Here is a 14,022-nt window from a genome sequence, read left to right as displayed (position 1 = left end):
CTCTCAACATATTTGTTGGACGAGCCAGATGGGCAAATGATTTAAGGGGTTTACTACTTTAAATTGAAAACCAGGAGCAGTTTTTACTGCAGGTGAAAGCTCTCAAGAGCGTTTCCTTCATTTTCACTACCTGTACTGTTAATTATTTATTTTGACAATAAGGTTGGAAACCATATAGAGGTTGTTGAATCCTAAGGTGATTTTAATATGAGAGTCTTGTCAAAGACAAACATAAATATGAGAATTTGTATTCCCACACAAGGTCAAGAAGCCTACTGTAACATAATGAATAACTATTTAAAATAGAATAGGTGCTAGAACACATCCCCAGTGGGCACCTGAGAGTCTTAGTATTTCTCTGTTAGCACCACAGACATTGTAGTACATCCAGGCATACTTTGCCACACGCAACTGACCCACATGGGATAACGGAGGGGAGTCAAGTCCTTCCTTTCCTGGGATATTCTAAAGGATACTCCTTGTATGCTATGAAATGTCTATCAGTCAATTAAGAAAACCTACATGCAACCTCTGCTGAATCTCACATTCTTAATGCCTTAAAGGTAAAGATGGAAGACTTGGTCAGTGTTCATAATCTGACTCTGTAATACAGAGATCATAGCAAAGGACTTCATCCAGTAGTCCTTTCTTTCTAATAAAAGCCAGCCATCTGTGTTTGTAAAGCAATACATCAATGATTAAAGTCACTAATGTCCCCGCCTCCACACCCAAGTTTTGAATAGGAGCTATTGCTGCTCCTTTTCAGTTGGAAGAGACCCCTACATTTCTTAACTTGCAGTTGCAATGGCCTCTCGTGTTTTTAAGGTACCCCTCCAAGTATTTGATCAATTCCAGGGCCTTTGTCTTTGTTTTGCTAATTTACCTCCTTAATCGTATGGGGTACACCTATTATTTTGATTTACTATAAGGTACTCTGTGGTAAGACTCCCGGTCACTTTCCCTAGTGCCAAAACCATTGATTGTTTCACCCCCGTATTTCTGCCAGTAACTTTTGAGGTGCTTTCTTTTCTGAGGCAGCTGTCAAAGAACTCAATTTGCATCCTGCAAAGGCATGAACACTATACAAATAGTTTAAACTGGGAGTGACACACTCGCACATTCCTGGAGTAAATGTGTTATTAAGAGCAAAACAAAACCAAAGCCGTCTTTTCATGAAAGCTAATGTCCGCTCATGTTGAATTTTTCATGAAGTCTTCTACGTTTAAAATTAATTTCAATCAAATATACAAAACATCATCCAATGCGTTCGTTTCACCACCTTGAACTGCTTCAGGGCATTTCTGGAATGTAAGTCATCTTGTTTTAAAGCCACGATATAGTATTGATACATAGTTTCTCTTCCAATGCATGTATAATTAGACGCTCCCACCCTCTCACCATGTGCATTTAATTACAGGTGCATTTGGCTCTAAACAAAGGAAGAAACAGTGAATCATAACTACATGTTGTGACTTTAAATCAAGAAGATTACTAATGATCCTTGCAGGTGTGGCTTTAGCTGCACAAACTCTGCATACTGCCATCTAGTGTTGGGTCCACATGTTTCTTCAAATACGTTTGAGTCACAAGTCCTGTTGTGAATCTCCCCGTGGTCCACAATTCACCAGCCCACTAGCACCACCTCAGATTGTTTTCTTCCGCCACTGGGCTTGGATGCTCAGGAACGGTGCTCCAGGACCAATGTGTTTCTCACCAGTTTTCTCAGTTCCTGATACTCACCCTTCAAACCCCGCAATGAAAACAACATTATTGCTCCACAGAGAGATTCTACCCATTAAAACGGTTCCTTCTAATCCAATGGTCACTTACCTGTAACATCAATACTCCCCCACACCTTCAGGTCTTCGTTCTCAACAAAGTTTGAGCCTTATCTGTCATCTCTTGGGAATGCTCCTAGTGTATGAGTATGAATCGTACACCCTTCCAGTTCTACCCCAGGTGTAACACCATATATCCCTGCAATGACCACCTCAGTGTTGAGCTTACCGCAAATGTGGCTACAACTGTGATCGGAGATACTGCACATCTTCAGGTCCACAGACTTGCCTGGCGATGGGCCCTACGTCATTCCAGCAGGCCAAGGAGGAGAGAGTTAAGAGGCCATCTTCTCTGAGGCTTCCACCACAAAGGAGGAGGCGTTCCTATGGTCTGCATAGAAATATTAATCAGGTCTGGACCAGGTTGCCTTCCCATCTATCAACAGTACCATAGGTGCCACAAGGTGATTCTTGAGCCCTAAAACACCCTTCCACAGAGACAGAATACTGATCCAGTGATCTTAGAGCACCTGATCAAGCCACAAATGACAGAACCCTTCAGGTTTGGCTCTTCTGTGGGACGCTCCGGAATCAACAGACTATGTTGACACCAGCAAAAGCCCCATTCAAGTGCACCAATCTGTGTGTTGCTTCATTGGCGACTCCAACCTCGAGGCCCTGAGAAGCTGCACTCTTGAGATGAAATCAACACTGAAAGCCGCTCCACCACCAGCAATGAAGCCAAAGCCCCACTCAACACTGAGATTGGGCACCACCGATGTGTTGATTGTCGAAAACCTGTATGAGGTACTTGATGCAAAGTAGAGGAAGCTGTTTATACATCCAAACATGGACAAGATTTTTGCTAAGCTCTCGGCACCAGGACTTATCCAGGTTTCAAGGACATGCAAGCTGTCTTTCGAAGATGAACTTTGCCTCAGCCCCTCTAGGCTACCTACCCCAAAAAACCATCATGGACTTGGCCACTAGCTCACCAGTGTTCCCATCTTACCTGCAACATTACCAGCAATATCACCACTACCTCCAGACTCTCCTCGCATGAGCTTATGAAGAAGACCCATGGGAGGGTTACACAGTTGACATCCTAGATGAACCCTACCTTTAACCCTTCGTTACCAAGGTAGCACCACCAGACGATACTATCACCTACCCTATGGTAATGCGAGCCACTCAATACCATCATGTAAAAATGCTCGAAGTGCAGGCCGGAAGAGGTTGACTTAGTCCAAAACAGAATGGACAGTGAACTACCTCCGCATGCTAAAGGGAATGCTTATGTTCACCACAGAAATCGTTACCAAGTCTGTAAAGGCCAAAGTGGTCACTCCAGGGGTAAAAAAAAAACTACAAACCTACCACGCATGACCCTGTGTACAGCTGTGGGCAGGTCGCGTGTCTCTTCAGTCGTGCATACCACATCTAAGAGGGTAATGGCTAAAATTAACATGTGACTTTCTGCCACCTGATAAGGTGTACAAGCTCACAGACAGGGTAGAACATAGCACTTGGCGAAGCCACCCATTGGCATATTGCCAATTCTTTGGGCTTCCCTTTTCAGTACGACTGGTAGCACTGGGAGGAATAGGGGGAGCTGGTGACGCACCTATTGGAATTCTTCAAGAAGAAGGGACAGGAACTCCCTGCTAATGGCAAAGCTATCCACAATGCCAATATCAGATGCATCTATGACTCAGTGGATACTGCCGCTAGAGGGATTAACACCAGCATCCTGCTCCACAGACAAGCCTGCCCCAAGGCATCTGGGTTTGGATACGAAGTAAAACGTCACCTCATGAATGGCCATTTTGATGCCGAGCATTTATTCGCCATCTGGTGGACAACATACTTAAAAAAGAGAATAGAGTACACCATCATTGCACAGTTTATGGGTGCCCTCCTTCCTCCATTCCAAGAGCTGCCTTTCACAGAGACCAAACCAAGGGTGGAATTGAACCACAGGCTCCAGACAGAGATATTTTTACCAACAAGAGCAGCAGCCCTTTCAGGATCCCATGCAAACTAAAATCTTCCTGTGGGCGCCCTACAAAGGAAATGGCCGTCATAGAGGCAGAGGTGGCTCCGCTAGTGGCAACTCTACTACTGACTCCCAATCTCTCCCTCCATCACATCACACCTGTCAGGGGAAGACTGAGATACTTCTTTTCTCAGTGGATCTGATCAGTGGATACTCTCCATTGTGCGAGAAAGGTACTGCCTTGAATTCCACACCATTCAACCTAACATACCACCTCAACATCACATCCTAAGCTTAGACCACCTCTAGCTCCTAGAGGAAGAGGCTCAAGCGCTCCTTGCCAGGAACACCATTGAACAACTCTGAAACGGGGTGTGCTTCCCCCCTCTTCCCCCCTCTTCACTCTACTTCCTCCTCCCCAGGAGGGTCATCTCCCTCCAGTTGATCCTAGATCTCCGGCCATTGAACAGGTTCATACTATCGAACACTTTCATATGGTCACAAAGCAGAACGTCATCTTGCTGCTCTGCTAAAGTGGCTTCATGTCAGCACTGGATCTGAAAGATGTGGACTTTGACTGCTTAATCCATGCAGAGCATCACAAGTGCCTTCAATGTGTAGTAAGTGAATGACACTACCAGTTCAAGGAGTTACCGTGCAGAGTAACTACAGGTCCACAGGTGTTCACAAAGTGCCTAGCCGCAGTAGTAGTAGCGTATCGGTGCAGAAACACCATGCATGTCTTTCCATACATGGCTGACTGGCACATCAAGAGCAGCACCAAACTTTAATTCCTAGCACACACTCGAACAGCAGTGACTGCATTTCACAGGCTAGGATTCAACATCAATGTAAAAAAAGTTTTACTTTTAACCCCAGCATGTCCTGCCTATCATGGGTTCTCTTCTAAATGTGGTCACAAGGAAATCATACCCCAACAGCCAAAGGATGATGTCATTTCAACATATGCTGCCTGTTTTTCAGACAGATTGTCCCCTCACTGCCCAAACTAGCACTTGAGGTCCTAGAGGTCAGCTATCTCAAACTTTCAGGGGAAGGCATGCTTATTTATTGAGAGAAGCGAAATCCCACCACCTGTACCTGTTATGCAGCTAAGTGGAAAAGGTTCATGCACTACTCTATCTCCAAATAGTTAGAACCTTTGAATGTTTCCGTGCAAGAGATTGTCTTTTACATCCTGCACTTATACAAGTATGATATAATAGGCCTTTCCTACACTTTCATATACTCACACGTATCTGCAGTTCAGAGTACTTAGAAAACAAACCACACACTCTCTTTTGAAGGTCCCTGTCATTAAGGCTTTCATGGAAAGTCTTAATTGGGTAATACCTGTGAAAAGGACCCCAGCTCCTGTGTGAAACCTGAATGTGGTTCTCACAAGACTCGTGGCCCCTCCCTTTGAGCCCCTACACTCATGTGACCTGCAGCTATTGCCTTGTAAGGTGGCATCCTATTTGCAATCACCTCTCACAGACAAATTAGAGAGCTTCCGAATCTTTTAGTATGGGTACCATTCATCCAGGTTTGCAAAGATAGGATAGTTCCCCGTACCAACCCCATATTGTACCAACCAGGCCATTGAGCTACCCATCTTCTACCCAGAACCAGGGTCTGTAGTAGAAAGGGCCCATCACACTCTGGATGTTAAGAGAGCACTCATATTATATTGGTGGGACATTTATGAATTCCAATCAATTTGTGTATCCTTTGCCAAATGCCACAGGGGTAGCATTCTGAGATGAGCTGAGCGAAACACAATCTGAGGTGGAGCCAGTGCGCTGGTGCATTGTGGACCAGAGGTGGAGTCACAACAGGTCTTGTGAATCAAACTTCTTAAAGGAAAACCACTGTTAAACATCCAGGCCCAATACCAGGTGGCAGAAGTATGCAGAGTATATGAATACATGTCACTACACACAAACAGATACAAGATAAGTAACATGTGCCATTCCCTCAATGCCCTGAAGTCCTAGGTGGTAGAACAAAAAGCATTGGGCTGATGTTTTGTATAGTACGTCAAAATGTATTTTGAATAAAGAAGACCTCACCAAACATTCAACATGACTGGACATTATTAGCTTTCATGAAAATACTGCTTCTGAGCTTATTTTGCTCATTACAACACATTCACTCAGTGTATGTGAGAGTGTGCCTCTCCCAGTGGAAACTTTTCTTTTTGCCAATGACATTAGTAAAAGTCTCATAGCTTCCTACGAACTGTTTCCTGATATGGGCGCCTCTATCGTTCTAAGCCTGTTGATTCTATGTTCTAAAGACCTATTTTAATAAGCACTGCCACATACAAGGCGTTCCTATTGTTGTTTGTTTGCCTTACTTTCTTGTCCAACCACCTGTTTGTATTTGATTCTTTATGTAGGCAGATTAGAGTGCTCTGTCGGATTCTCTGCTCTAAGTGCACTTTGACGATTTGCCTTTCTACGGCTTTGGTCGAATCATGCTGTTGAAACATTGGCGCTAATTCTGTTCCTGCTATGAGCCACTTTAGTCAGGAGTAACCCCCGCACCGCGGGGGCTGCAGGGGCCTGTGTTACGCCCCTGCTGTATCAATTATTTCACCGTGGGCGTCATTACTGAGTTTGGTTCATTGATTGCTTCTTATGGCAGAGATGCTATCGACAATAATACAAGCAATCGAAATGGGCCCGCAAGCGCCCATTCGTATAGTCTAAGACGACCACATCTTGGGGGCAGTGGAACCCTTACACTCCTGGCCCTGATTTCACTGCACCTGCTGCACTAATAATAGGTACGCTGATTCCAGGTGACACTTAAATGTCTTAAGAAAGCCAATGGATGACACCCTGATTAACTTGAGACACTCTTGAGGGCTTGAACCACGGAAATCGTGTATGAAATGTACTTGGGCATCCATGGCAGTAGAAAATATCCTGATGGAAAACTCTACTGTCTGGTGTCTGAACCTTTAAGATTAGTAACTTTAAATGAATAAGTAAACTGTCCCTGACCAGCAGCATGGCATTCTGATGACTGACAAACTTCTGGCCTCCTGCAGAATAGGCGGCCTGATGGCGAACTGGCCAACTAAGCGCTACTCGCGCCCATTACGAAGTGATCCATCACAGGCGGACATTTTGAAAATCCTATTATAAGAAGCAGAATTGTTCTATTGTACCACGGGAATGCAATTGCTATTACCCAATAATATTCTAGCAGCACTCGCATTTGTTTTGGAGCCCCCCCCCCCCCGGCATAGGATGGCAGAACCAGGGTATACAGTGGAATCCGTTCTGATGTCATTTTGTTTTTAGCTTCAGGTCCTGGTAGAGTATTTAAATATGGCGCTACCTTCCCTGGCGTAGGATTTTAAACTGCCCCTTATTCCAGGGGGTGCATGTAATCCATTAGGTAGCTGGTGGTTCTCGTGTGGCACAAGCATGTGCCTACCATGCACCCAATGTTTAGTATCAGTCGTCCAATTTTCTCACAGGCAAATTCGTGATTCGCTGCTAACTAAACGGCCACGCTCCCTAAATCCAGGTCTGGAATGAAATCATTTGTCAGACATTACAGCACTTTCCATGTCTCCAATGAAGTGCTGTAGGCATTGGGAAGATGTTATAGTTACGAGAGTCTAAGGAAATAATACATACCAAGTGTTGACCCTAACATACAAATAGGCATTGTCAACAAAAACAGGCGTCCCCTTTCTTCACTGGAACACAGGTGACGGTTAGCTGACCCTAAACACAACTTTGTCAATTCCACCCCAATCCTAACTCGCCACACCCTCCTCTACTCCAGTGCTAGGACATGCGCACAGCTGTGCCATGGAACTTTGTTTTTTAACTTTCACATTTAGCACACATGCTGTTCCAAACCAGGAACACACACGCCAGTGGTGCAAGGCAAAATAATGGGCCCTCTGCAGAATGTGATAAGCCCCCCCCCCACACGATTCTCCAATAGCTCACACATATTCAAAGGCTTTGGGCTGAATGGGGACCCCCTGAATTGCAAGGGGCCCCCTCAAGTGTTGCCTCCCCCCCCTGTACTTGTACTGCAGGGTCTGCAGGGACCTGTGTTACACCCCTGACACACACACACACGCACACAACTTTGCCAATGCAGATTTATGCTTGACCTGCAGGCACCCCGCTGCTTGCACAGCGCGTGGAATAACATACAGTTCTTCATTGGTGCTTCTGTCCAAGACAGAAGCTTCTGCTGCCCTCCTAGATGTGCAGCCCAGACACACCAGTGCTACCAGTGCGTATCTGCTCCCTCCAAGGCATGCACTGGATTTATTCCAGTGTTTGTTTCCTTATAATTCTACCCAATCCATGTAAGTCCTAAACTGAAGCATTGATTACTATCCCTTAACTCTATATCTACGCCATCCCACACCTTAACATGCCACACTGCCTGGAGGTAACCTGCCCACCGGGAGGCTTCTTCTAACCTAATTCCTCTGCAAGGTCAAAGGTCAAGGGCAATGTCATATAAGAAACATGGGGGCATATTATCAAGGACCGGTGTTCAAATTATCGCCGTTTTATCTGCAGGAAACTTTCGATAAAATGGCGATAATGGGCTTGATAATACGCCCTTGTTCATTCCCATAGAAGCCCAGGTTAACATCAGAACATGGGCTTCTATGGGAATTAACAAGGGCGTATTATCAAGCCCATTATCGCCGTTTTATTGGCAGTTTCCTGCAGATAAAACGGCAATAATTTTAACACCGGTCCTTGATAATATGTCCCTTGGTTGGTTGACAGCAACTTCCTTCCCCAGCACCAAAGACATGTCTGCACCATTTAGAGCATGGTCATAGTGTGTACTCTATCTCTCAGATCTATCTCTCAGATCGATTAATCATTTATATTATTTGTGAGAAATGATCGGACCCTGCAGTATGAACAGGGGCATGACCCACATGCAACCAGATGTTACCGAACGGACAAATATACACATTAATCAAGTAAATAGTATAATCAATGATTATTAAATGGATTTAACATGCCCATAACTTGAAGGACTACTTCATAATTTCTAATCTTTCTTTTTCTGGCACATGGTAGGTACCCCATCCTAGCTACTATGGTAGGTGCGCCATCCTAGCTACTATGGTAGGTGCGCCATCCTAGCTACTATGGTAGGTGCGCCATCCTAGCTACTATGGTAGGTGCGCCATCCTAGCTACTATGGTAGGCGCGCCATCCTAGCTAGTGTGGTAGGTGTGCCATCCTAGCTACTATGGTAGGTGTGCCATCCTAGCTACTATGGTAGATGCACCATCCTAGTTACTATGGTAGGTACGCCATCCTACCTACTATGGTAGGTGTGCCATCCTAGCTACTATGGTAGGTGCGCCATCCTAGCTAGTGTGGTAGGTGTGCCATCCTAGCTACTATGCTAGGTGCGCCATCCTAGCTAGTGTGGTAGGTGTGCCATCCTAGCTACTATGGAAGTGTGCCATCCTAGCTACTATGGTAGGTGCGCCATCCTAGCTAGTGTGGTAGGTGCGCCATCCTAGCTACTATGGTAGGTGCGCCATCCTAGCTACTATGGTAGATGCACTATCCTAGTTACTATGGTAGGTGTGCCATCCTAGCTACTATGGTAGGTGCGCCATCCTAGCTAGTGTGGTAGGTGTGCCATCCTAGCTACTATGCTAGGTGCGCCATCCTAGCTAGTGTGGTAGGTGTGCCATCCTAGCTACTATGGTAAGTGTGCCATCCTAGCTACTATGGTAGGTGCGCCATCCTAGCTAGTGTGGTAGGTGTGCCATCCTAGCTACTATGGTAGGTGCACCAACCTAGCTAGTGTGGTAGGTGCGCCATCCTAGCTACTATGGTAGGTGCGCCATCCTAGCTAGTGTGGTAGGTGCGCCATCCTAGCTACTATGGTAGGTGCGCCATCCTAGCTACTATGGTAGGTGTGCCATCCTAGCTACTATGGTAGGTGCACCAACCTAGCTAGTGTGGTAGGTGCGCCATCCTAGCTACTATGGTAGGTGCGCCATCCTAGCTACTATGGTAGATGCACCATCCTAGTTACTATGGTAGGTGCGCCATCCTAGCTACTATGGTAGGTGTGCCATCCTAGCTACTATGGTAGGTGTGCCATCCTAGCTAGTGTGGTAGGTGCGCCATCCTAGCTAGTGTGGTAGGTGTGCCATCCTAGCTACTATGGTAGGTGCACCAACCTAGCTAGTGTGGTAGGTGCGCCATCCTAGCTACTATGGTAGGTGCGCCATCCTAGCTACTATGGTAGATGCACCATCCTAGTTACTATGGTAGGTGCGCCATCCTAGCTACTATGGTAGGTGTGCCATCCTAGCTACTATGGTAGGTGTGCCATCCTAGCTAGTGTGGTAGGTGCGCCATCCTAGCTAGTGTGGTAGGTGTGCCATCCTAGCTACTATGGTAGGTGTGCCATCCTAGCTACTATGGTAGGTGCGCCATCCTAGCTAGTGTGGTAGGTGCGCCATCCTAGCTACTATGGTAGGTGCGCCATCCTAGCTAGTGTGGTAGGTGCCCCATCCTAGCTACTATGCTAGGTGCGCCATCCTAGCTAGTGTGGTAGGTGCGCCATCCTAGCTACTATGGTAAGTGTGCCATCCTAGCTAGTGTGGTAGTTGTGCCATCCTAGCTACTATGGTAGGTGCGCCATCCTAGCTACTATGGTAGATGCACCATCCTAGTTACTATGGTAGGTGCGCCATCCTAGCTACTATGGTAGGTGTGCCATCCTAGCTACTATGGTAGGTGTGCCATCCTAGCTAGTGTGGTAGGTGCGCCATCCTAGCTAGTGTGGTAGGTGTGCCATCCTAGCTACTATGGTAGGTGCACCAACCTAGCTAGTGTGGTAGGTGCGCCATCCTAGCTACTATGGTAGGTGCGCCATCCTAGCTACTATGGTAGATGCACCATCCTAGTTACTATGGTAGGTGCGCCATCCTAGCTACTATGGTAGGTGTGCCATCCTAGCTACTATGGTAGGTGTGCCATCCTAGCTAGTGTGGTAGGTGCGCCATCCTAGCTAGTGTGGTAGGTGTGCCATCCTAGCTACTATGGTAGGTGTGCCATCCTAGCTACTATGGTAGGTGCGCCATCCTAGCTAGTGTGGTAGGTGCGCCATCCTAGCTACTATGGTAGGTGCGCCATCCTAGCTAGTGTGATAGGTGCCCCATCCTAGCTACTATGCTAGGTGCGCCATCCTAGCTAGTGTGGTAGGTGCGCCATCCTAGCTACTATGGTAAGTGTGCCATCCTAGCTAGTGTGGTAGTTGTGCCATCCTAGCTACTATGGTAGGTGCGCCATCCTAGCTACTATGGTAGATGCACCATCCTAGTTACTATGGTAGGTGCGCCATCCTAGCTACTATGGTAGGTGTGCCATCCTAGCTACTATGGTAGGTGCGCCATCCTAGCTACTATGGTAGATGCACCATCCTAGTTACTATGGTAGGTGCGCCATCCTAGCTACTATGGTAGGTGTGCCATCCTAGCTACTATGGTAGGTGTGCCATCCTAGCTAGTGTGGTAGGTGCGCCATCCTAGCTAGTGTGGTAGGTGTGCCATCCTAGCTACTATGGTAGGTGCACCAACCTAGCTAGTGTGGTAGGTGCGCCATCCTAGCTACTATGGTAGGTGCGCCATCCTAGCTACTATGGTAGATGCACCATCCTAGTTACTATGGTAGGTGCGCCATCCTAGCTACTATGGTAGGTGTGCCATCCTAGCTACTATGGTAGGTGTGCCATCCTAGCTAGTGTGGTAGGTGCGCCATCCTAGCTAGTGTGGTAGGTGTGCCATCCTAGCTACTATGGTAGGTGTGCCATCCTAGCTACTATGGTAGGTGCGCCATCCTAGCTAGTGTGGTAGGTGCGCCATCCTAGCTACTATGGTAGGTGCGCCATCCTAGCTAGTGTGGTAGGTGCCCCATCCTAGCTACTATGCTAGGTGCGCCATCCTAGCTAGTGTGGTAGGTGCGCCATCCTAGCTACTATGGTAAGTGTGCCATCCTAGCTAGTGTGGTAGGTGTGCCATCCTAGCTACTATGGTAGGTGCGCCATCCTAGCTAGTGTGGTAGGTGCGCCCTCCTAGCTATTATGGTAGGTGCACCATCCTAGCTACTATGGTAGGTGCACCATCCTCGCTAGTGTGGTAGGTGCACCATCCTAGCTACTATTGTAGGTGCGCCATCCTAGCTACTATGGTAGGTGCGCCATCCTAGCTACCATGGTAGGTGTGCCATCCTAGCTACTATGGTAGATGCACCATCCTAGCTAGTTTGGTAGGTGCGCCATCCTAGCTAGTGTGGTAGGTGCGCCATCCTAGCTAGTGTGGTAGGTGCGCCATCCTAACTAGTGTGGTAGGTGCGCCATCCTAGCTACTATGGTAGGTGCACCATCCTAGCTACTATGGTGGGTGTGCCATCCTAGCTACTATGGTAGGTGCGCCATCCTAGCTAGTGTGGTAGGTGCGTCATCCTAGCTAGTGTGGTAGGTGCGCCATCCTAGCTACTGTGGTAGGTGCGCCATCCTAGCTACTATGGTAGGTGCGCCGTCCTAGCTAGTGTAGTACGTGTGCCATCCTAGCTACTATGGTAGGTGCGCCATCCTAGCTAGTGTGGTAGGTGCACCATCCTAGCTACTATGGTAGATGCGCCATCCTAGCTGCTATGGTAGGTGCACCATCCTAGCTGCCATGTTAGGTGCCCCATCCTAGCTAGTGTGGTAGGTGCGCCATTCTAGCTAGTGTGGTAGGTGTGTCATCCTAGCTACTATGGTAGGTGCGCCATCCTAGCTACTATGGTAGGTGCGCCATCCTAGCTAGTGTGGTAGGAGTGCCATCCTAGCTACTGTGGTAGGTGCGCCATCCTAGCTACTGTGGTAGGTGTGTCATCCTAGCTACTATGGTACGTGTGCCATCCTAGCTACTATGGTAGGTGTGCCATCTGAATGTATGATATTACAATGCATACATTTACAACGCATGCCTTTACTACGCAGTTTTTACATCGCAACATCCTTTACAACGCATTTCATTACATCGCATGACACTACATTGCATTTTTAGAAACTACCTTTACAACACATTCCATTACATCGCATACTAACTTTGCAACGCTTACCATTACAACGCATACCATTACATTGCATTTAAGGTAAGTATTGGATAGTATAGGGGTAAAAATTACTATTCTAACTCCAGGGGGTGCAACAGTAGGGTAAGTGTTGGATAGTGAAGGGTAGAAATTACTATTCTAACTCCAGGGTGTGCATCAGTAGGGTAAGTGTTGGATAGTGTAGGGGTACTATGCATTGTAACGGTATGCGTTGTAATGGTAAGCGTTGTAATGCCTGCGTTGTAGTGGCATGCGATGTAGTGGCATGCGATGTATTGGCATGCTTTGTAATGGTATGCGTTGTAATGCCTGCGTTGTAGTGACATGCTATGTAAAGGATGTTGCGATGTAATGACTGCATTGTAAGTGTAGTGCGATGTAATGGTTGCGTTTTAAAGGTTGTTTTCCGCGCCATCCTAGCTACTATCCTTTAAATCAACTTCGGATGGGGTTATTGCTCCAAAATATCCAATGATACAGCCCCTACTGTGTCCAGTTGTGGGCCCATTGCTAAATCCCGTTGTGGCCTTGTTTCTAGGTGTACATGACCGCCAGCAAGACATATGGCCTGGAAAGAAGGCTCCAAAGCCTGGAGGAGAAGGCGCAGCAGAGCGGCACCACTGACTCCGAGCTTTCAGAGCTGGAAATTGGGATTGCGTCATCTGCTGCCATGGTACAGCAGACAGAGAGCGAGGTACGGTCTGGTGGATAGCCCTGTTGTACAATCATGCGCTGTTGCTGAAGGAGCATGTCGGACAGGTGTGGTAATCACTGCTCACATATGGAAGTGTGTTGTATGCAGGGGGGGCTGGAATGTACCGAGGGTGGGGGCTGTGGGGCATAACAACAACAAAAATAATAAATAAAATAAACTGACCTTCCTTTCTTGCAGCGCAACTTCCTCCCCCCTTGGGTGTCTTCTGGAAGCTCTGGAAACTACACTACCCAATCCTGGCACTGCTCTCACAGCATGGGAGCAGCACCAGGATTGGATAGAGCAGCCTCACTGAGCGCTCACAAGAGCACTGGAGACCTGCACTTTCTTTAACCCAGCTGTCTAAGACAGCTAGGTTAGAGAACTTTGAAATGTGCATGTCCGGCTGGCTGA

At 47.1% G+C, this 14,022-nt stretch overlaps 1 protein-coding gene across 4 annotated transcripts in view; it reads left to right on the top strand.

Annotated features, from left to right (window-relative positions):
- Positions 1-14,022, top strand: part of MLPH (melanophilin) — a 391,857-nt gene that overhangs the window by 290,238 nt on the left and 87,597 nt on the right. For all 4 annotated transcript variants that reach the window (XM_078681363.1, XM_078681362.1, XM_078681364.1 and 1 more), the window contains one exon: positions 13,453-13,608. In XM_078681363.1, the coding sequence (XP_078537489.1) occupies positions 13,453-13,608 (156 nt within the window). The remainder of the gene's footprint in view (positions 1-13,452; positions 13,609-14,022) is intronic.

The sequence above is a fragment of the Lissotriton helveticus genome, chromosome 3_1 (assembly GCF_964261635.1).
Source record: "Lissotriton helveticus chromosome 3_1, aLisHel1.1, whole genome shotgun sequence".
Taxonomy (NCBI): domain Eukaryota; kingdom Metazoa; phylum Chordata; class Amphibia; order Caudata; family Salamandridae; genus Lissotriton; species Lissotriton helveticus.
This window is presented reverse-complemented; position numbering and strand designations above follow the sequence as displayed.